At 47.9% G+C, this 23,723-nt stretch overlaps 1 protein-coding gene and 1 non-coding gene across 3 annotated transcripts; both read left to right on the top strand.

Moving 5' to 3' along the window:
• Window positions 1-23,627, top strand: AMMECR1L (AMMECR1 like). Of its 2 annotated transcripts, XM_062181871.1 has the most exons (8): window positions 2-280; window positions 1,646-1,758; window positions 13,335-13,779; window positions 16,084-16,194; window positions 16,508-16,622; window positions 17,570-17,660; window positions 19,581-19,677; window positions 21,339-23,627. In XM_062181871.1, the coding sequence occupies exons 3-8, from the start codon at window positions 13,373-13,375 to the stop codon at window positions 21,448-21,450; spliced, it is 933 nt and encodes a 310-aa protein (XP_062037855.1). In that variant the 5' UTR covers window positions 2-280; window positions 1,646-1,758; window positions 13,335-13,372; the 3' UTR covers window positions 21,451-23,627. The 2 variants fall into 2 exon arrangements, with proteins under 2 accessions (XP_062037917.1, XP_062037855.1); XM_062181933.1 differs by lacking the exon at window positions 1,646-1,758 and having other exon boundaries at window positions 1-280.
• On the top strand, window positions 5,117-5,242 carry LOC133768744 (small nucleolar RNA ACA64). The gene has a single exon (XR_009867067.1). It is a non-coding gene; the product is annotated as a small nucleolar RNA ACA64 (small nucleolar RNA).
• Window positions 23,628-23,723: the final 96 nt, after the last annotated feature.

The raw sequence follows: 23,723 nt of genomic DNA, 5'->3' as shown, positions 1-23,723 counted from the left end.
GATACCGGAGGACTCGGGTCCCGGCTCGACTTAGTCCTCCAGCCTCCCGGGGAATACCTCTAGTTCTTCCCGGCCACCGCCGCCGCCCCGCCGCTTCCTCCTCCGCCCGCCCGCTGGCCCCCTACGCCCCGCCCCGTCCGCGCCGCGCGTCCGGCCCGCTCGCGGGCCCACTTCTCTCGGGAGCCCCCACCCAGGCGCATGGCTCCATGAAGCAAGAGGAGGAGGAGGCAGAGCGCGAGAGGTCCCGTCCGCCCCGGCCGCGTCTGGGCCAGGAGAAAAGGTGGGAAAGTCGGGCTGCGCCGCGCCCTCCTCCTCGGCCGCCGCCGAGCCGGGCCTCCCTCGGGCCGCCGCCGCGCCCGCCGGGCCGCCGAGGGGTCTCGAGTGGCTCGGCGGCGTCCGGGGCGATGTCCCGAGGCGACGTCCCGGGGCGGCGTGGGGGAGGGGCCCTCGGCGGCCGCGAAAGGCGGCGGGCGGGGCCTCGGCCGCGTGTCCCGGCGGAGGGCGCGGGGGGTCGGGGAGGCACGGCCGGCGGGGGGGCGGGCGGCGAGGCGGGCTCCCGCCCCTCGCCTGCACTCCCTCCAGGAAGCGGCGTCGGGTGTGTGTAAAGTTTGGTGGTCTCCGGCGCCGCCTGGCGGCCCCCCACCCCCGGTCCCGCCGCCCCCTCCCCCGCCGGCGGCGGGATTCCACCCCCGCGGCTCGGCCGCAGCTGCTCTACCCGTCGCCCTGGGGTCCGGCCGACGCCCCCCGCGCTCCCTTGTTCTCCCCACTTCTCACCCTTGGCCCCCGCCTGCTGTGCCCCTCCCCGTTCCGGCCTCGCCTTTCCCCCCCTCGGCTCCGGGGTGCCCTTCTCTTGCCTAACTCTCCACACGCGCGCTTTCTCTTCCTCTCGTCTTCCCAGCCGCACCCGGAGCCCCCGTCCCCTCTAATCCCTGCACCTGACACTCGTGGGGCTCTATCCTCGTCTCCTCCCCGGGCTATGGATTGTGCCCTCCCTCCCCTGCTCTCCTCCGTTCCCTGTCCTGATCTGAACTCCTGTCTGTGCCCCGCTCCCTCGCCCTTATCCCTGTGGGCCTATCCTCTTTCACTGCCCTCTCCTAGGATAGAGTGGGTGGGGCCTGGAGAGTCCTGTTTACATCTTTGGGAATAGCCTAATCCTGTAGTTCCCGGGGCCTGGGAGAGTTGGTGAAGACGGAGAGTCAGGATGAATGGCTCTCACCATCGCTTACAGCGTTGTCCCGGCTTAAGCACCATGGCCTGCTGTCCAGTAATTCCTCAGTACTCTCTCGACAGAGTGTTGGGGAGTCTGTCTGTTTTCTGAAACCAGCGGGAGAGCCTGGAAATGGTATATCCCGGCCTCAGAGCGAGTATCGGCCCAGATTGGTGTGTGGGGGGGGGGGGGGGCTGTGCCGAGTGTCTCACGTTCAGGTTCCACAACACCCCTGACGCTCAGTGTCCTGCCTTGGTGATAACCCCAGGGCGCGGGACTGCTGTGGCTGCCACATGTGTTTTTGTTTTTTTGTGTTTTTTTAAGTGGGGAGAACTTCTTAGCCACCAGGATTTCTCTGTTGCGATTTTTCTGAAATTGCACCCCTGCCTTGGCACCATAGATTGTGTTTGTTCATTTGCACCTGTATTTCCATCTCAGGTACAGGAAGAAGGAATGGAATCGGAAGGAAGAAAGTTCATTCCAGAGACAAAATAGCTCCTCCCCTCCTGTGTGGTAGCTGTTCCTGTGGCAGTACATACTCTGTGCTTTCAGTGAGTACTACCTCGGATGCGTGGAGAACAGAGTTTTGTTGCTGCTTTTGGTGTTTAGGCCTGTGTTTGGATTTTAGGATGCAGGGGTGCTTTGTTCTTTTTTAATTATTTTATTTATTTGAGAAAGGAAAAGTTACAGGGAGAGACAGAGATCTTCCATCTGCTGGTTCTCTCCCCAGATGGCCAAAGCAGGGAGTGGGTTGGAAGTGGAGCAGCCAGGTCTCAAACCAGCGCCCACATGGGATGCCAGCATTGCTGCCCTACCACACCAGCCCCTGTGCTTGTTCTTTTGTTTTCTACTGCCATGAGGGAGTCCTGGTGTTGACGAGGTCCTTCCGCTTGCTTACTTTTCAAATAATGTAAGTGTGTAGGGACAGGTTTGTTTCCCTGACCTAGCTAGTGTTGTGGTGCAGCTTCTTTCTCTGGTGTGAAGTCAGGCTGCCCAGCCTTCCCAGGTTACTCACTCCTTGAAGACAACCAAAGAGGCTGTCTTAACTCCTCAGCTAATTGACTCGGTGCGGCTCCTGATCACGGCCTGGTGGCTCTCATCCCCGTGGTTTCAGCCTTCCCAGACCTTGGGATTTTGCCCTCGATCCACTATGGTGAGATTTTCTTAAACTCCATCACAGATTTGAAAATAAGGAAGATTCTGTGTGTCGAGATCAAATGAAGTTCTGGGGGGAAAAAATCACTGCTGTGCCCCCCATAGAACGATAGTAAGAGTGTGTCTTATCTCTCATGTAACTCCCCAGCCCATCAAGCGAGTGAGGCCGCTGGCAAATGTGTTCATTGTACAGATGAGAGAACCAAAGCCCAGAGAGATCTGGCACTTGGCTGGAATCCCACAGAAAAGGGAAGAGGGAAGAAAAAAGTTTTGATTCTTGTGTTTGTGTTTTTCTTTAAGTTGACATGAGAGTATATAGTTCTGTGAATTTTTTGAATATATAAATCTGAAAAGTAATTGTGAGAGTAGATCTGTATGTGGCAGAGATGTCCACACATTAAGTCTTTGGGGAATATGTGTTTTTGTGCATGTTTGTGCCAGGGTTTCAGAAATAGAGCACTGATTATTTGGAATGGTTACCCGAATGGTTGTGAGTTTTTCATATGACAATTTCCTGGAATAGTTCCCTAAGTAGGCCAGAATTATAGCTCAGGTGCCATTTCAGTGCCCATATGTAATTATTAAATTGGATTTCAACCGTGTGTCACAAAGGAGACAAGAGCCTGTACCAGTCTGAGGAGGGCTGGGTTGGAGCTGATATCTGGACCTTAGTGATAACAGTAGATGCAGAGACCCCTTTTTCCTTTGGCTCTTTCCTACCTCCTGATGGTTGCAGGTTCCACTAAGCTGTTTGGAGATTTCAGAAGATTTCTCTAGATTTGTTTTTCCATCCCCTGACTTTTCTAGAGATACTTTAATCCAGTTACTGTTTGAACTCTACTTTGACAGAGTAGTAGTATTAGTTAGTATTCAATATGTGTTGAGACTTGTACAGTAGTAGCACATGTAGCAGGCTAGTCTCCTCTTGGTATGTCTGTAAGTGTGAGGACCCAGTGCACTAGAACTCCTGCAAATCTCAGCCCAGTTTTCTTTGTTTTCTGGCATTTCAGAATGAAAAGGAGCAGTGGCTAATTTATTAGAAGCCATTGCTCTCCAAAGAGGAAAAACAGCAAGGTCATTGGCATACTAATCCCACGTTGATAATTTGCTCTTTTAGACTACGATGTAGTTGTTAATAGAGCTGTATTAATGAGAGCATTTATTTCTCAAGAAATTGTTGAAACTCGACGCTGTTATTTTTATAACCCACTTGTATTAGTCGAGTGTAGCAGTGGCATTACTAGTAGCAGACACTTAATAAATAGTGGTTATATGCCAGAGAGCTGCCGGGTCCTTTTCATGTCTCACTCATTACTCATTGAGTGCTCACAAGTAACCCTCTGTGTTAGCAAGAGCGCAAGTCCACAGAGACGTGGGAATTAGCTTCTGTCTGTGTAGCTGGTGTGTGGCGAGTCAGAGCTGGGATCTGAGCTGCAAGCGGCAGTGACACTGTAACCCCAAAGCCTAGACTCTATCCTCTGAAGCTGGAAGTTGCTCTGGGGGAAATGTCAGCTTCTTTGCAATGGGCTGAGTAGCCTGGAAAGGGACCCTGCAGTGAGGGAGGGAGGCCTGTATGCTGAGCGAGGCTGAGCGAGGCACATCAGTCAGGGCGCCTTCACGTTCTTGTCTCAGTGCTGGCCGTGGTGCCATGTTCATAAGCATTGAAAGTGGTTCGTATTAAGGCAGACATTGTGATGCAGTGTGTTAAAGCCACAGTTGGGAACACTGGCATCCCACATCCAAGTGCTGGTTCAAGTCCCAGCTTCTCCCCAACTTCTAATTCACCTTCCTACTAATGTCCCCAGAAAGGCAACTTAGGTTGATTCTCTGCCACCAACATGGGAGAACCAGGTGGAGTCCCAGCTCCTGGCCTTGGCCTGGCCCAGCCCAGCTATTGCTGACTTCAGGGAGTGAACCAACAAATGGAAGATCTACTCTTTCTCTCTGGGTCTCTTGCGCATTCTCTCTCTGTCTCCATCTCTGTCTCACTGCCTTTAATCCCTGAAATCCTCCATTGTCACTCCAGTGGTAGCTCTTGAAGTGCTGCCATTCAGAAAGAACAAAAAATTCTTCCCAAGAGGGCTTCAGAGTGAGCTGTTAAGGAAAGCCTTGAGCCACTGGATGTGAAGTGGCACTTGAGGCCGGGTCCAGGGCTGACCACTTAACAGTGTGTTTATTTATTTGTTTATTTTAAGATTTATTTTTATTTATTTGAAAGAGTTAGAGGAAACAAGAGAGAAAAATAGATCTTCCATCCGCTGTTTCACTCCCCAAATGACTGCAACAACCAGCGCAGGGCCAGGACTAAGCCAGGAGCCAGGAACTTCATTTAGGTCTCCCATGTGGGTGAAGGGGCCCAAGCACTTGGGCCTTCCACCACTGCTTTCCCAGGCACATTAGCAGGGAGTTGGATCGGAAATGGAGCAGCCAGGACCCAAACCAGGGCCCATGTGGGATGCTGGTATCACAGGTGGCAGCCTTAGCCCACTACACCACTACCCTGCAATGAATAATTATTAAGCCATCCTTTGATTTGGGCCAGAGAGACTTGATCAGCATAGGTACTTGTAATTCATTCACCTTCAGAGTCTAGAACACTTCATAGTCAGCACCTCACAGCTGCACCAAAGAGCTGGAATAGGTTGTGCTTATTTGAAAAAAGGCAAATTCTGTGCTACCCCAGGTACATATTGCTGTTTTACCCAAAGTAGGTTTGGTTGTAGTGGCTGCATCTCGGTGTTTGCGGAGGATGATGTTGGAAGAAAATCATTCTGGCTTTGGCCATGGCTGTGGGTGAGATTCCATGCCTAGAGCCACTGGGGCCTCCACTTACCTCCCAGTGCTTGGGTGTGAGGAGTTGAAAACCAGGCCCCAACAGGTGCAAAAAAAAAAAAAAAAAAAAAGGCAAACTCAAATAGAGTTCTGAGGAGCTCTGTAGGTGAGTTTGGTGACGGCAGGGTTTTGTGTGGGATGCGTGTACTGAATGTAGGCCATCGTGTAGCTGGAACTTGTGAGTGCCCTTGTAAGCTGCGTGGCAGAGCAGAGGAACAGTCGTGGAGTGGCCTTTGTTCTGGACCTTTGTGACTGCTGTGTATTGCTGGCAAGGAGGGGCAGGTCCCATAAGGACAGGGAGAGGGAGGACTGAGCTGCATACCTGAGGGCCTCCTTTATTTGTCGCCTGCAAGGCTGGGAGGCCTTAGGCTGTTGTGGTGTTCCCCCAGCGCACGGATAGTGTCTCCCTCTGGTAGAAACGCAGCTGTAGCTGGTTTCGTTCTCATTGACTGTTCTAAAGTGGATGAACAGTAGGAAGGGGAGAGTACTTCTCATTCCTCAGGGGTCCTGGAGCTTAGCCTTGCAAGCCAAAGGCCTGCAGGGTTCTCCATGGTGTGGGGTTTATCTCTCTGATCTCACTTACTGCAGAGGAACCAACTTCAGGTCACCTGAACTGTGGTCAGCAGCCATGGTTGGCGTTCTTAGGAGATGTGGGGGAAGAGTGTGGACAACTGGTGTGGTACAGAGCTTTCAGCTGGTGAGACAGATGCTCAGTTTGTTTTATGAAATGCTGTTATTCTGAAGGGTTATGCCATACTCTGAGAAGCCGCCAGCCAAGTTGTGGTGGCACCAGCGACTTTTGGTCATGTGGGGCAGTCCTGGGAACGGAGTCTGGAGCTGCTCTGAGGTAATGAGATGCCTGCTCTGTTAGAGTAGGGTCGAAGAGTCACATACCTAAAGAGAAAGTTGATGGATTTACTAGTGGTTGATGTTATTTGCTGCCAGCATCCTGGTTTACTCACATTCTTTTCCTCTAGTTCTGTTAATATTTGCTTTTTGCTGGTAGATAAGTAAAGCAATTTAGTAGGAGGAGGTGGGGAGGGGAGAGAAGGAGCTGTGTAGTGAGCACAGATGAAATAAGAGTGTGTGTTGAAATTGTTAAAGCTAGGTGCCAGTTCATTATATTATTCTTCTCTCTTTGTCTTTGAAATTTTCCATAAATGTAAGTTGATAGAATAATCTTTAAAAAAAGTTTTATTTGTTTGAAAGCCAGAATGACAGAAAGAGGTATCTTTCACCTGCTGGTTCACTTGCAAATGGCTGCAACGGCCAGTGCTGAGCCAGACAGAAACCAGGAGCCAGGAACTCCATCCAGGTCTCCCACATAGGTGACTGAAGCCTAATTACTCCAGCCATCCTCTACTACCTTCCTAGGTGCACTAGCAAGGAGCTGGATTAGAAGCAGAGCAGCTAGGACTTGAACTGGTGCTCTGATTCAGGTTGGCAGCATAGCAAGTGGCAGTCTAACCTGCGGTTCCACAGCACTGGCTCTGGAATAATTTTTTAAAGGTTTATATATTTATTTGAAAGCCAGAGTTACACAGAGAGAGGAAGAAACAGAGATCGAGATCTTCCATCTGCTGGTTCACTCCCCGAGTGGCTGCAAACTTGTGGATCTCCCATGTGGGTGTAAGGACCAAAGGACTTGGTCCATCTTCTGCTGCTTTTCCAGGTGCATTAACAGGGAGCCGGATTGGAAGTGAAGCAGTCAGACTCGAACTGGTGCTCATATGGGATGCTCGTATTGCAGGCAGTGGCTTTGCTTGCTGTGCCACAATGCTGGCCCCCTGGAATACATTTTTTAAGTGAATGACTTCTAATTTGTTTTTGATATGGAAGGTCTCTTACTTTTGCCATTGGAGACTACCAGTTGGATTGTTTGCTTAGTGGGCTCCAGAGAAATGCTTGGGCCTAAAAAGCCACCAGGTGACATTCACATTGAATCATAGTTTTGGGGGACTTGTTGTGTGTGAGCATTAGCTGTCCACTGAAAAAATGTTCTGCTGCAGATGGGTGCCTGTGTGGTGTGCAGGCTGTCTTTTCGCCTTAAGGGCGAAAGGATCCCTTCTGTTGCTCTGTTATTGGGGTGTCATCTGTCAGGTTGCTTTGACTGCCTGTGCCTCCAGGGTCTTTTCCAAGAAGTCTTTGCCTGTGCCTATATCTTGCAAGGTTTCTCCAATGTTCTCTAATAATTTGATGGTGTCTGGTCGTAGATTTAAGTTTTTGATCCATGTTGAGTGGATTTTTGTGTAAGGTGTAAGGTAGGGGTCTTGCTTCATGCTTCTGCACGTGGAAATCCAGTTTTCCCAGCATCATTTATTAAATAGACTGTCCTTACTCCAGGAATTGGTTTTGGATCCTTGATCAAATATAAGTTGGCTGTAGATGTTTGGATTGATTTCTGGTGTTTCTGTTCTGTTCCATTGGTCTATCCATCTGTTTCTGTACCAGTACCATGCTGTTTTGATTACAACTGCCCTGTAGTATGCCCTGAAATCTGGTATTGTGATGCCTCCTCCAGCTTTGTTTTTGTTGTACAAGATTGCTTTAGCTATTCGAGGTCTCCTGTGTCTCCATATGAATTTCAGCATCATTTTTTCCAGGTCTGAGAAGAATGTCGTTGGTATTTTGATTGGTATCGCATTGAATCTATAAATTGCTTTTGGGAGAATGGATATTTTGATGATATTGATTCTTCCAATCCATGAGCATGGAAGATTTTTCCATTTTTTGGTATGTCAGGTTGCTGATTTTCTCAGCTAAGAACCCCTGAGTTGTCACATTCTTAGGACGTTTACTTTTTCCTTCAGGTGTGGTATAGTGTGATGAAAATAGAAAAAATTGTGGCCCTTCTCTCTAATTCTTTGAATTCTGGGCTCTAAAGACAGAGATTTTTTTTTTTTTTTTTTTAAATTTTTGACAGGCAGAGTGGACAGTAGAGGGAGACAGAGAGAAAGGTCTTCCTTTTGCCGTTGGTTCACCCTCCAATGGCCGCCAAGGTAGGCGCGCTACGGCCGGCGCACCGCGCTGTTCCGATGGCAGGAGCCAGGTGCTTCTCCTGGTCTCCCATGGGGTGCAGGGCCCAAGCACTTGGGCCATCCTCCACTGCACTCCCTGGCCACAGAAGAGAGCTGGCCTGGAAGAGGGGCAACCGGGACAGGATCGGTGCCCCGACCGGGACTAGAACCCGGTGTGCCGGCGCTGCAAGGTGGAGGATTAGCCTGTTAAGCCACGGCGCCGGCCAAGACAGAGATTTTTAAGACTCCAGCTCTCTGGAGAGAGTCCTAGTGCTTCGTCTAATGTGTGCCGAGCCCGTTGCCCACTGTAATGCACAAGTTAGAATGAGGTGAGAACTCAGGCCTCCAATGCCTGTCCTGGACTCAAGTAATGTGGTGGTGGGAAATGTGGGAGTCTTAGAATTTTCAGGGGATGGCTGACATGTTGACTTTGGGCTTTGTTTTTGATATTTCTTTTTCTTGGTCCAATTTTTGGTGGTAAAAATTCTATAAACTATTAAGTTATTTTAGAATGTCCTAGAATGAAATTTGCCTGTTTATTATTCCCTTAGGAAAGGGACTGAATCCAGTGGACCTGACTAGCAGGTCCTTTGTGTTTTGGTGAGAGGACCCAGGCCTTGTGGAGTCTGGTAGATGGATTGTGGTCCAGATTCTCTCTCTGCCACTTGATGGCCATGTGGCTCTGGGCAAGATCTCTTGCTGATTACTCTTAAGGTTTCTCCTCTTAAAAAGGATGGTAGCACTGTCTGCCTTGCTGAGAGGTTTATAGAGAATTCAGTGAAATCCTGTTTGAAAAGTACCTCTTCTGGGCAAACACTGCCCTCAGCCTGCAGTGCGCAGCCAAGTCTTGTCCCTCTGGGAGTTGGTGTGAGCAGTGGAACAAGACCCCAGATAGTAAGAGCAGCTAAATGTAGTGATGTTTAACCATATGCCAGACACTGTGCTAGCTCTTTACATGTAGTAAACTCATTTAATCCTCCCAGTTCTCCCAGGAGGCGAGTACTGTTGTTACTCTTGTTTTGGGGAAGCTTGAGTCAGAGAGAGGTTAAGCTGTAGGAACTAAAATTTGAACCCAGGCCACCTGGAGCTAGAGGCAGCATTTTTTTTTTTTTAAGATTTATTTATTTGAAAGTCAAATAAATAAACAGAGAGAGAGGGGAAGACAGAGAGAAGAGATCTTCCATCGCTGATACACTCTCCAAATGGTCATAATGGCCAGAGCTGGGCTGATCTGAAGCCAGGAGCTGCTTCTTTCAGGTGTCCCATGTGGGTGCAGGTGCCTAAGCACTTGGGCCAATCTCCACTGCTTTCCCAGGCACATTCAGAGCTGTATCTGAAATGGAGCAGCTGGGACTTGAGCTGGTAGAGGCAGCATTTTTTTGTTAATGTTATATTATTTATTTTGAAAGAGAGAGAGAGAGGTAGAGACAGAGAGATCGTCCATCCACTGATTTACTCCCCAAGTGGCTGCAATAGCCAGAGCTGGGCTGATCTAAACCCAGGAGCCAGGAGTTTCTTCCGGGTCTCCCACGGGGATACAGGGACCCAAGCACTAGGCCATCCTGTACTGCCTTCCCAGGGATGGAAATGGAGCAGGTGGGACCCGAGCCGGCACCCATATGGGATGCCAGTGCTGCAGGCTAGGGCTTTAACCTACTGCGCCATAATACTGACCCCGAAGCAGCATTTTTAACCAAGACATTTGGCTCCTCTTTTAAGATTTATTTGAGGGCCGGCATTGTGGCCTAACAGGTAAAGCCGTCGTCTGCAGCGCTGGCATCCCATGTGAGCGCCTGTTCAAGTCCCAGCTGCTCTACTTCCAATCCAGCTCTCTGCTATGGCCTTGGAAAGCAGTAGAAGATGGCCCAAGTCCTTGGGCCCCTGCACCTGCATGGGAGACCTGGAAGAAGCTCCTGGCTCCTGGTTATGGATTGGCACAGCTCTGGCTATTGCAGCCAATTGGGGAGTGAACCGTAAATAGAAAAATAGAAGACCTGTCTCTCTCTCCCTTTCCCCCTCTTCCCTCTCCTCCCCTCTCCCTCTCTTCCTCTCCTACTCTACTCCTCTCTCCCTCTCTCCCTTTCTCCCTCTCTCCTCCCCCCTCCCTCCCTGTCCCTCTGTCAGTGTAACTCTGACTTTCAAATAAAATAAACCCCCCCCCCAAAAAAAAAGAGATGTATTTGAAAGGCAGAGAGAGAAAGAGAGATCTTCAATCTGCTGGTTCACTCCCCAAATTGCTGCAACAGCTATAACTGTACCTATCTGAAGCCAGGAGCCTGGAGCTTCTGGGTCTCCCACGCTAGTACAAGGGCCCAAGGACTTGGACCATCTTCCACTGCTTTCCCAGGCCACAGCAGAGAGCTGGATCGGAAGAGGAGCAGCCGGGACTCAAGCCAGTATCCACATGGGATGCCGGCACTGCAGGCAGCGGCTTTACCTGCTACACCACAGCGCCGGCCCCTTGGCTCCCTCTTTTAACAGTCTAAAGTCAGCAACCTCCATGCTCAGGAGCAGTCTCATCATTGGAGATTTCATTTTATCAAATATATTAAACTTTCTCAAAAAGAAGTCCATTTGAAGCCAAACATTGAAGTGTACAAGCTATAATGCTTTTATTTTTTTGAAAAGTTTTAGTTACATTTTATTTGAAAAGGCAGAGTCAGAGAGCTCTTCTATCCACTGGTTCATTCCCCAAATGCCCTCAATAGCCAGGGATGGGCCAGGCCAAAGCCAGAAGCATGGAACTTGGTCTGGGTATCTCTCAGTCATTGTGAGAACTTGGGTAGCAGGGACCCAAGTATATGAACCAACTCCTGTTGCCTCGAAGGTTGCACATTAGCAGGAAGCTGGATCAGAAGCAAAAAGGCCAGAGTGGAACCAGGCACTCAAATTTGGGACAAGGAACAGTTTAACAGCTGTGCCAAATAGCCATCCTGGGCCATCATGATGATGTGAATGAGTAAAGCTGCCACATGTGATGCCAGCTGTTTCATGTCCCGGTTGCTCTGCCTCCAGTCCAGCTCCCTACTAGTGGTCTGAGAAAGCAGTGAAAGATAGACCCAGATGAAGCTCCTAGCTTCAGCTTGGCCCAGCCCAGACCATTGCAGCCATCTATGGTAGTGTACCAGAGGATGGAAGATCTCTGTCTGCCTCTCCCTCTCTAACTCTCTCAAATAAATGAATAAATCTTTAAAAACAACAAACACCCATCCTGATTTTTAAAAATGTTTATATCTCCCTCAACATAAAGTAACAAGTTGTTGATATAGAAATAATGGCATTACAAATGAGGTGTATAAATATCAATCTGGTATAACATGTTGTAGAATTGTGGCATAGCAGGTTTAACTGCTGCTTGCAATGCCAACATCCCATATCGGAGTGCTAGCACAAGTCCTGGCTGTTCCTCTTGTGGTCTAGCTCACTGCCAATGTTCCTGGGAAGGCAATGGAAGATGTTCCAAGTGCTTGAGCCTGTCTCACCCATGTGGGAGACCCAGATGGAGTTCCAGGCTCTTGGCTTTGGCCTGGCCCAGCCCTGGCTGTTGCAGCCATTTGGGGAATGAACCAGCAGATGAGATATCTATCTCTATGTATTTCCCTCTCTGTCAGTCTTCCTTTGAAATAAATACATAAATCTTATTTTTTTTTTAAATAAAAGTTACAAGATTTACAACCATATACTATATTGTGGAGCAGTGCCTAAAAAGATAATTATATGTTCCATATCTAAATCATGGGGGAATTTATTTAAAATTTAAAATAAATGTTTGGCCTAAATAGCAACATAAATATATAATTACTTGAAGGAAAAAAATCTGTAATTTTCTCAAGTCAGCAGGATTTATAAACTGATATTATCTACTTTGAAATAACTAGGATCTGTTTTCCTGATTCTGTTGAAAGCTAATTCTTCAGAAAATACACACAGGACTTTGGTAATTGTATAGATTTACATTTTTACCTTTGGATTTTTAAAAAACCGGGCCGGTGTTGTGGCATAATGGGTTAGAGTTGTGGTGTAGCTGGTTTGAGTCCCGGCTGTTCCACCTCCCATCTGGCTCCCTGCTAATGCACCTGGAAAGGCAGCAGAAGATGGTCCAGGTCTTTGGGTCCTTGAACCTGTGTGGGAGACCTAGAAGAAGCTCCTGGCTTTGGCCTGGCCCATCTCTGGCGTTGTGGCCCTCTGGGGAGTGAACCAGCGGATGGAAGACTTCTCTATATGTTGCCACCTCTCTGACTCTTATGTTTCAAATAAATTTTAAAAAATAAATAAATCACTTGAAAAAAGAAAGAAAAACAGTTTAAAAATATCCCTTTCTGCCCTTTACATCAACAGCTCGGGTGCTGGGGCTACATTTTGCTAAGCTGGGTGGCTTTGTGTCTGCCTGCCTGGCTATGACAGGGCAGAAATGGCTACCTCACAAAAGGACTGTGAAGCTAGAGTCATTTGTCTGAATCAGTGTTTCTGCTAGGTTGCAGTTTCTGTGAATGGGGTCTTGAAAGGATAGAGAAATGTGTAGAGATCAGAATTGAGTTTAGAGGGGAACCAAAGGAAATGAGTGAAGGGCTAGGGAGGGGAAGCTGTGAAGACGGGGGGAGCCTTGAGTTAGGAGATGTGCCCCTTTCGGAGTGGGCACTAGCTGCCTTTCGTCTGCTCTCCAGCCCAGGCCTATAGATTGTATAGCTAGACATAAGGTAGTACGGGAGAGAATGCTGAAAGGATGTGGCTGACAAGGAAAAGCCTGAAAGTTCCTCTGGAGTTCTTTAAAAATAGGATGGCTCAATTTGGAGCCTCGACAAAAGGTAGAGAAAGCACCAGACGATGTGTGACAGGTCGAGGGCAGTCTTCTAGTCAGTTTGAAATGTCCCTACTTGGCTTCACACTGGCTGTCACCTACCCCAAGTGGTTTCCCAGAGGAACGTGGGGGAGGATCTCTGGTCTGGAACTTAGTGTCTCTTGTGGCCCTCCTAGGCTGGGTTCCTTTGGACTATGGGACCTGGAAGGTGGACTGGGAAAGAGCATTGATGACTCCTACCTTGTCCACACAGACTCTTTTGATGCTTTTGTTTGCCTTTCACTAACAACTCAAATGAACGCTTACCTGTGCCCTTTTTGCTTAGGGTTCTACAGCATTCCAGACCTCGAGCATCGCATCAGGATGGGAAAAAGACGTTGTGTCCCTCCACTCGAGCCCAAGTTGGCAGCTGGCTGTTGTGGGGTCAAGAAGCCCAAACTCTCTGGAAGTGGAACGCACAGTCACGGGACCCAGTCCACAACTGTCCCCGGCTCTAGTTCAGGACCTCTTCAAAACCACCAGCATGTGGACAGCAGCAGTGGACGGGAGAATGTGTCGGACTTAACTCTGGGGCCTGGAAATTCTCCCATCACACGAATGAATCCCGCATCGGGAGCCCTGAGCCCTCTCCCCCGGCCCAATGGAACTGCCAACACCACGAAGAATCTGGTGGTGACTGCAGAGATGTGCTGCTACTGCTTTGATGTACTCTACTGTCACCTCTATGGCTTCCCACAGCCTCGACTCCCTAGATTCACCAATGACCCCTAGTGAGTAAGCAGGTGCTGGGGACAGTGTCGAGGGTGTGGTAGCATCTTTAGGGAGCCATTCTTTGGGAGGGCCGGCAACTTACAAAGGTTTAATGTCCTTTGAGCAAAGGATGATGGGAAGAGAATGATGAGAAATGTCCAGATGGTGTTAAGAACATTGAGTGGATAAGTAATGGGAGGGGTCAAGGTTATGTTTGGATGAGTGGGATATAGATTTGCTGTTGATGTTCTCTTCTGTTGGTTTACACAGCAGTGGGTAGGTAGGTCATCGAATGTCTAGATTTGGTGACATCACAGCATCTGGGAACAGTACAAGTGAATTGGAGGTATCTGAGGGCTGGGCTAGAAACTAGGAGCTGTCATTCATGGGGAACACTTATTTTTTAAGAGTTATTTATTTGAAAGAGATGTAGAGAGAAAAGGGGGGAGAGAGAGGCAGAGAGATCTACCATTCACTGTTTCACTCCCCAAATGGCTGCAATGGCCAGAGCTGGGCTGATCAGAGCCAGGAGCCTCTTCCAGTCTCCCACATGGGTGGTAGGGGCCCAAGAACTTGGGCCATATTCCATTGCTTTCCCAGGAACATTAGTGGGGAGGAGCAGCTGGGACTCAAACCAGTGCCCATATGGGATGCCGATGTCGCAGGCAATGGCTTTACGTAGTACTTCAGAGTGCCAGCTCCTTTTATTTTTATTTTACAATTTATTTGTTTGAAAGGCAGAGTGACAAAGATCTTCCATCTGCTGGTTCACTCCGCAAATGCCTACAATGGCCGGAGCTGGGCCAGGCTGAAACCAGGAGCCTAGAACTACATTCGGGTCTCCCACATAAGTAGCAAGGGTCCAGGCACTTGGACTGTCCTTTACTGTTCTCCTAGGCACATTAGCAGGGTGCAGGATTGGAAGCAAAGCAGCTAGGACTCCAGCTGGTGCCTCAGTTCTGGATGCCAGCATCACAGGCAGTGGTCTCATCCACTATGCATAATGCTGACCTATGTGCCACTACTTTTAAATCAAGACTCTGCTTTTTGTCCCAAGCCCTCCAGAGGTATCCATGCCTTAATGCATGTAAAGCATAAAGTGAAGAAGCTCATTTTCTTCTTCCTCTGAATTGGAAGCAGCTCTGAACTCACTTGAAGAGCATTGCTGCTTCATGATCTTTATTTTTAGGGGATGCCTTTGGAGCATTTGTCGATCTAGAGCTCATTCCTCAGCTGTCGGTGCCATGTGAAGGGTGTGCAGACAAGGGCGGATAAGAAAAGGATTTGTTGAGTTGGCATATCACACACTGAAACCAGTTAGTAGAAGAGGGGAAGTTACTCCTGTTTGTGTCATGGAAGAAGACATGGAGAAAAATGTGCTGCCCTTTTAAAGAAATATTGCCATGTGATACCCTGTCAGAAAACTCTGAACCCTCCAGCTAGCGATTCAGCCTGTGTAAGACCGAGATGTTCCATGTGGGAGAGGAATCTACATTTGGAGAACTAGGTGTTGGTGGCTTTGGCCTTTAGGGTCTGGGCTACTGTGTTTAGGACTTTGTATTTCCATCATGAAGAGGTTTTTGAGTAGGTTTTAGGACAATAACTGGCTGGTGCTGGAGTTCTCTTTTTGGAAGGAAAATGTGGGTCGGTGGGAGATCTCCTGGGAGTCTTTGTAACAATGAACAAAGAAGTAGATAACTTCAGGGATGTGGTGGGATCTCAGGAAGAGGGAATGGCCCTGGCACTTCTTTCTAGAATGGCTCTCACTGTCCGTCTGATGTAGCTTAATGAAGCATGACTTTGGCCTAGAAATGGAAGTGGCAGCTGCTAAGGAGAAGCTTTCTTGAGAAGACACTTGTTTTTCTTTTCTGAAAACTTATAATCAGGAAATATTTGTAGTTGCCAGGAGCAGATATAATTATGGGAATAGTGTGGGTACGCAGGTAGGTATGTCTCCATGAAAGATGGAGCTAGGAACCATGGCTATCCATATAAGCAAGATAAAGAAGACATGGCGAATTAGAAGACCAAGTTGAGCCCTAGGCAGAGGAAGAGGCAAATAGTACATAAATGCAGTGTGAAAGAGAATTAAAGCCGTCAGCACAGAACCCGGGAAAGCCCGCACCGAGAGCCTTTCTCCGTGTCTTCTTGTAGAAGTCTCCTCTGTCTTTCTAGCCAGGAAGACTGAGTAGGGCCTTCAGATAGACAGAAATTCAGAAAAGTGTCCTTTTGAGCAGTGAAGGAAGTGACCAAAGCCAAAAGGTTGTGTTCCTATCCGTGAATAATTTAGGGCTGGAGAATGTTTTTTGTTCTGCTTTTTTTAGTCCACTCTTTGTGACATGGAAGACAGGGCGGGACAAGCGGCTTCGTGGCTGCATTGGAACCTTCTCAGCCATGAATCTTCACTCAGGACTCAGGGAATACACGTTAACCAGGTAATAATGCCAGACATTAAGAACTGTGGCTAATTTACTAGACTCAGACAAGCCCATGTGTCATCTAAGTGGTATGTTTTGAGTGTTCTCTTCTTGGTAATCAGGAAATGCAAGGACTGTGATCTAGAATGAGTCACCTGCCAGTCCAAGCGAAGACAGTTAATAACACGGGGTTGTTGTTAACGTGTTAATGTTGGTGGATGATAGCTGTTCTTCACATGTCCCAGGATTCAGTACTCTGTGGGCTCTGTGGCACATGGTCTTGGCTCCCAGCTCCAGAGCAGCCTCACTTATGTTTTCTGTCCCCCTCCAGTGCACTTAAGGACAGCCGATTTCCCCCCCTGACCCGAGAGGAGCTGCCTAAACTTTTCTGCTCTGTCTCCCTCCTTACTAACTTTGAGGATGCCAGTGATTACCTGGACTGGGAGGTGAGAACAGCCGCATTTGGAACTCTGCATCTCTCGTTGCATTTGGGTTCGGGTTAGTACATGGTAATGTATCTCCTTCATTGAGAGAGAGAGTATGAGAATGTGAAAGCTGAGTTTGGAATCCATTGTGGGCAACACGGGTGACAGAAAGGGCTGCTGTGGCAGGAGGAGGAAGAGACAGAAATGTAAAGGCTTTCTTCTGTTTTTTCCTGATATATCATGTTCTGTAATCCTTCTCCCCCATCTGATAAGAAATGGGATGAAGGAAAATATTTGAGGTCCCTCTTGGTGAGAGTATCAGTGAAGGTTTTCATAAGGACTCCAATAAGAAGAGTCATGAACCCAGATAAAAATCTTGTGGCATGTTCATTGAATGAGATGGGTTTTATTGGGTGAGCTCTCTTTTTATTTAAGGTTTATTTATTTATTGGAAAAGTAGAGTTACAGAGAGAGGGAGAGATGGAGAAAGAGAGATCTTCTTTCCCCTGGTTCACTGCCCAAATGGCCAAAATCAGGAGCTTCATCTGGGTCTCCACATGGGTGGCAGAGGCCCAAGTACTTGGGCCATCCTCCATTGCTTTCCCAGGCATATTATTAGCAGGGAGCTGGATCAGAAGTGAAACAGCCAGGACTCGAACTGGCGCCCGTATATAGGATACTCGCAAAGTGGCGGTTTAACTCTCTATGCCACAATGCTGGCCCCACATGAACCCTTTGGAGAACTTATTTCTACAACCTTAACATTCTCAGAGAGATTGAGCTTTCCCTAAAGCTGAACTTTGTTTGGCTCCTGCCTGAGAGAGTCACGAAAAGCAGGAGGCTCTGCTGTTTGCAGACCTGGGTCCAGACTCTGGTTAGGGGACAGTGTCGATTCACAAGTGTATGTGGGTGACTGAAGTTCCATCAGAGTCGGTAAATACCGTGTACTTGGTTGTATTTTTCTGTAGGTAGGGGTCCATGGGATTCGAATTGAATTCATCAATGAAAAAGGCGTCAAACGTACAGCCACATACTTGCCTGAGGTTGCTAAGGAACAAGGTGAGTCAGGCACATGAGATTTTAACCAACAGTGCGAGTCACAGTGGTGCCCAGTAATAAGGGCAGGAGAATGACGTGTTTCATCTTTCATCCCAACTACGACCAGGAATGTGTGTCTTCTTAACTGAAGCCTACCAGATTCCTGTAGAACCAGGGGTAAGCTTCCAAAAAGGTCTACGAGCTGGGAAAAGAAAAAGGGTGAAACATCCCTTACTTGCCTGCTTTTTTCAAGTACTTCCTTTCACTGAATAGTTTTATTTCTTGGCCCCTTGTACTCCATGCTAATTGTAGCAAAATACCAGCAATCAGCCTGAGGTAGTATAAAGTTCATTATACATGGACGTTGCCATTCTGATGATGAAATGACTAAATATTGTAATACTTGGCAGAGGGCAAAACCTACTGATTTCAAAGAACTCTATGGTGACTGAGTTCTTAATGGGGAATTTAAGGGTAGCAAATGGATTGGGCAGATTTTCTCTTTCAAAGACTATCTAGAGAAACACCTTTAAATGTTGCTTGTGCATTCTGTGATATGTAACCTAGTTTTCTTTCTTTCTTGGAATTAGTCTGTTTTTGAAAATAATATGTGAAACACAATGTTTGTTGGGTGTGAACCTGGAATAGAGAAAAATACCCAGTTAAGTATATCGATAGACTCATTATGTGGAAAGCCATTGCCTTGTTCTCTTGTGGTTGTATTTAGACCTTTTCAAAAGTGTGGATGTGGCATGAAAAGGAATCCACTTAGGTGGCCCTTTGGGGTCCTAAAGCTAACACACTCATAGGAAGGAAGGCATACTGTAAGCTTTTGAATGGTGAAATGCAAATTGCAACTTGAGTAAATAATGAAAATACTTTTGCCATTTAATATTGGTTGGAAAAATGAAAATTTCTGTATCTAGTACAGTAACTTGGGTTTTTGTTGTTTGTTTGATACATTTGGTTTTACATTGTTAAAATTACGGGTAAGAACAACACAGGCAGAAGGGGAGTGCTTCAAAAACTGTGTGGAAACGCGCATTAACTTTTTTTTTTTTTTTTGACAGGCAGAGTGGGTAGTGAGAGAGAGAGAGAGACAGAGAAAAAGGTCTTCCTTTTTGCCGTTGGTTCACCCTCCAATGGCCGCTGCGGCCGGCGCATCACGCTGATCCGAAGCCAGGAGCCAGGTGTTTCTCCTGGTCTCCCATGCGGGTGCAGGGCCCAAGCACTTGGGGCCATCCTCCACTGCCTTCTCGGGCCATAGCAGAGAGCTGGCCTGGAAGAGGGGCAACCGGGATAGAATCCGGCGCCCCAACCGGGACTAGAACCCGGTGTGCCGGCGCCGCAAGGCGGAGGATTAGCCTGTTAAGCCACAGCGCCGGCCGCACATTAACTTTTAGTTCAACTTGGTAGCAAGTTCCCTCTCATATGTGTGAACAACTCTCCTGTCCTTCCTAAAGGAGAAGCTTCCTTCCTGCTGTCAGTTCTCTGTCATAGAAAACAGGACTCCTAGAAATTACCAGACTGAAGGAAAACCATACAAAGGGTTATAAGCTGCAAAATTTGAATTCCTTTCTTCCTACAGAGCAGCCCTGGGTACCGGCATTAGACCACCAGGCCAGTCTAAGTTGGGACTATGTTTGTTCCTAGAGAATTATACGGGGATAACATCTGACAGGAAGGATGCAGGAGCAGGGAGCCTGGGGACAGCCGTTACGGCATGTGTCCGGCTGCCACCTCATGTCTCAGAGTCTCCACTGGACTGTCAGTGAGGCAGATGGGGCTCCAGGTATGTGGGGTCAGTGCCTAGGGCTTCCTCTGCCCCTAGCAGACTCTGCTGCTTTTTGAATCCCATTCCTCTTCCTGCACTGGCCACATGAGAGCATGTGCTATTCTTGTGTGATTGTGTGTTGACCTCAGTGTGGCTTCTCTTCTCAGACTGGGATCAGATCCAGACAATAGACTCCTTGCTCAGGAAAGGTGGCTTTAAGGCTCCCATCACCAGTGAATTCAGAAAAACGATCAAACTCACCAGGTAAGTTGCTACCTTGATGTCTTTGCCATTTTAATTTAGCTGGGGTTGGATGGAGAATATTCTGGAGGGAAAGGAAAGGAAATAAAAATTCTCTGCTAATGGCCCTATAGCACAGAAGTACAGATGAGGCTTAAGCTCTGAGGAGGCAGGGGCAGCAAAGACAGATGGACCAGCATCCACAGCCAGTCTGGTGGCAGAGTTGGGGCAGGGGTGAGGCCTGCTGAGCAGGTCATGGGTATCTTTGCCAGACCTCTCTGGGAGGCTGAGGGGGAAGACTGGAGTTAGGAAAGAAGGCTCCCTGTGTACAAGTTCAGGGTCAGTTGAGGCGTATGCCCTGACCACCTGTGCAGTCAGGTAGCAAGGGATATAGGCGAGAGAGAGAAAATACTTTTTACCAAAAATAATAACGCCCCTGTTTGTGGACAGTACTTCATGGGGAGGCTGCCTAGTATCACAGAAGGCACATGAACTTGGGGTCTGAATCCCAGCTCAACCACTTGCTCACTGTGTGACCTGGGCCTGTTTGCTGTCGGTAAGATGTGAATGATAATACCTTAGGGTTGCTTTAGGATGTGGTAAGGTGATGTGGAGACTCTCTAGCCCAGGGCCAGGCAACATTGTAGATGATCAGTAGATGTCAGTTCTCTTCCCATCCCTATTAAAATTGGAAACTCAGAGAGGTTTAGCTCCTGCGGGCCTCTGTTGGGCCCCTCCTCTATAAAATGCTGAATTATCATATACTAGCCTCACAGATCTGTTTGGAAGATAACCCAGTGTTTTTGAAATGCTTTGGATTCCAAAAATTTTAAAAACAGCAACAAAAAATGCTTCAAATACAAAGCATTATCATTATTATTATTATTACAATTTATTTGAACAGCCATTTCCCTGTCAAAATTCAGGAATAATCACCTTGCAGTGGAGGAGTGATTACAGTGGGAAAGAGATGGCTCTGGGTAAGGATTGTCACACCCAGCTCCTGTGGTCTGTAGTAGGCTCCATAGGTTTGTAACACCCCATGCTTCGCATCCTGACTCATGGCTCTTTCCAGAGCAAAGCCAAAGTGCTATGGAATCTGTTCTGATGACCCTGTGATATGGCATATTCATCTGGGGATTGAGACCTGTCCTATATAGCCCCAAGGATCCTTTAACCTGATTTCATCAGAATTTGACCCAGAATTAGGTATCTGTGCCCCTTTTAGTTATAATAACTTGTTTGTTGCTCTTTTGCAAATTGAGGTTGCATTTCTGTCAAATTTATCTCCTTTTAACCTGAAAGTAGATACACAGTTTACACTGGGTTTTGGTGCAGCCATCTTCCAATCTGCCACCCATTTAATTTGACCTTGACATTCTTCATCCAGACCCCAATAGCAGATTGCTTCCAGGCTGCTTATGATGAGCATATGTAGAGGTTGAAGGTGGGCTGTGCTGAAACACATTCTCAGGGTGACTCGTGATTGTGCTTTTTCATCTTGTTCATGTGTAATAACAACATTGTTTTCTTGTGCCGTCTTTCATTTTCTGTAAGTAAGATTGCTCTTGGTCTTCCATTTTATTCTTTCAAATGTGGAATAAGCTTTTGGTTTTCTCTGCTGAGTGACTGCAAAAAGAAATGTTTGGGTCCTAATAATACCCTTTCCTGTTTGCCTCGTACAGGTACCGAAGTGAGAAGGTGACAATCAGTTACGCGGAGTATATTGCGTCTCGACAGCACTGTTTCCAGAATGGCACTCTTCATGCCCCGCCCCTCTACAATCATTACTCCTGACACACGGCTGCATGACCAGTCCCACCCCCCTGTGGCCACCAATGGCTATGACATCATTGGAGCAGATGCCTCCTCTTCCTGGTCCAGTTACTTCTATTACTGCACCATTTTATGATGCTAGCTTCCGTTGCCAAGTCTGCCTCCCGCTGACAGAGGGGGTGGGGTTACACTGAATGAAACAGAACTTGAGGGGCCCAAGCCTTATCTCAGCCTTTCCTCAATATGGGGTTCCGTTGGATTGGGGCTCCTCCGTGACTAGTGAGAATTACTGTGGGGGTGCGGAAGACCCTTGGCTTGTGATTTGCCACATGTGTTGGCCATGTGCTGGAAGCTGGAGTTGATGATCCAAGAAGGCTTACCCCATACACGCCCCTGCAGCCTCCCCAGATCAAGTAGGTGTATTCCCCTTGGCAGTCTGGGCAACGGAGACCAACAAGAAACATTTTTAGGTTGTTTTAAATTCCTTTTTTTAAACTTCCAGTTTATTGCGTACCAAGAGTTGTTCACAACCTCCATGCTTCATAAGTGGACGCCATGTTAGGGTTGAACGTGGGCACCATGAGTCCTCGGAGGCTCCTGGACAGAGACCCACATGAAGATCGGAAGCCCTTTGGATGGCGTTGCAGATCTCATTGCTCAATAAGCCGTGAAGGTTTTAATTCTCATCCCACTCTCAGTTGGACTTTCTGGCACTCTTCCTGCATTGAGTCTCCCGGTGTTGAACAGAGCGTTGTTGAGGAATGGAACGGAGATGCCCACAGGAGGTCCTGGTGTCATCACTGCGTGCGGGTGTGAAAGGAGAGGCCTCTCCCTCACCACCCGGCTACCTCACTCCTTCACTGGTAGCAGTGCCTATAGCTGGATCTGGGTTCTCAAAAGCGTAGATGTGCAGATAAGTGGCTGGGTTTAGGAAGACACATTGTTGTAGGCGAATTGGCAGTCTCCTTTTCAGACATATCCTGAGGGACCTTGAAGCAGGGAGTTCCTCTTCCAGTTTGCCTGTAGAAGTGGGATGACTGTGGATCTTGTCCTTTACGGGGCTTGAGAACAGAGCCGTGTAGTTGAAGGTGAATCTTTGTCTGGCCTGACGTGCCGGGGATCTTTACCCCACCAGGGCAGATTTCCAGATAGCTCATTTCACTCTGGGTCAAACTTCCTGTGACATGTTTCTTTTTCTCATTGTTGCTGATTTCCAAATAGCTGTCAGCAAGTTTCTCCTCCCTTTTGCCTACCCTTCACTCACTGGTGGCAGAGTTCATAGAACTAGGGACCTTGGGCAATGCTTGGAAAATACTGGCACAGAGGCACTGCTAATGTGATGATCACAGGAACAGGTGGCCAGTTGGAAGAAAGGATCCTAAGGATGGTGACACACTAGTTTTCAGCACCATGCTTAGAGAACTCTTAGAGTAGGTTGGGTGTCAACCCAGTGAGCACAAGTTATGATTTCATTTATTTTGTGAAGTTTATGTGGCAACAGTGTGGCTTTCTGAAATGGGCAGATGAATTCAAGTCAAGAGATCTTTTGCATTTTCTTCTGCCAGGACTGGGGGAGCGAGCAAGGCACAGTCTGAGGAAGGACGCGTGTGCTGTCCTAGGTGTTGCTGCTGGCTTCCTGGGAAGCAGTGGGTGAGGGTGGAGAGGTCTGCTCGAGGCCCTGGAATGTGGGTGACATGAGGGTGCCCAGGCCATTGCTGTGCTGGGCTCCTGCAGCCTGCCACATTTCCCTTGCACTGTAAACGAAGGTGAAGGGGTCATTTCCTGATTTCCTGCTGCTGAGAACAAATGTCTTGTTATGAACAGATGTGACAACAGTTACTCTTAGGTGCCATGGTTGATGTCAGGGTGGTCAGCTCTGGACCAAGCCACCCACCTCCAATTTGTACAACAGTATTGATACATAGGGCTACACTCATTACTGTTCAAGCGTTCTGTGTTAAAAGTTGTGTTTAATTTCTAAAGATTAAAAAAAGCAAAAAAAATGGTGCTAAACTTCCCCCCCTGAGCACGCTCAGTGAGACTGGTCATGCAAGCATTTACAGTGCCATGCTCCTCAAGCCTATCTTTTCTTGTAGAATTGTTGCCCTATTTGTCTTCCCCAGTGTATAGTATTTTTTTTTTTTAATTTTATTAAGGGTAGGATAGGATACCTGCCATTTAAGAAAATGAACAGAAAATTTTAAAACCCAAGAAATGGGGAAAAAAAAAATCAGTGCACAAGAATCGGGCTGGTGAAGCCCAGCATCACACTGCGGTGGGCTCAGTGGCTTTGG

This window comes from Lepus europaeus, chromosome 1, assembly GCF_033115175.1.
Source record: "Lepus europaeus isolate LE1 chromosome 1, mLepTim1.pri, whole genome shotgun sequence".
Taxonomy (NCBI): domain Eukaryota; kingdom Metazoa; phylum Chordata; class Mammalia; order Lagomorpha; family Leporidae; genus Lepus; species Lepus europaeus.
Note: the sequence above shows the minus strand (reverse complement) of the source record. Positions and strands in the feature narration are given on the sequence as shown.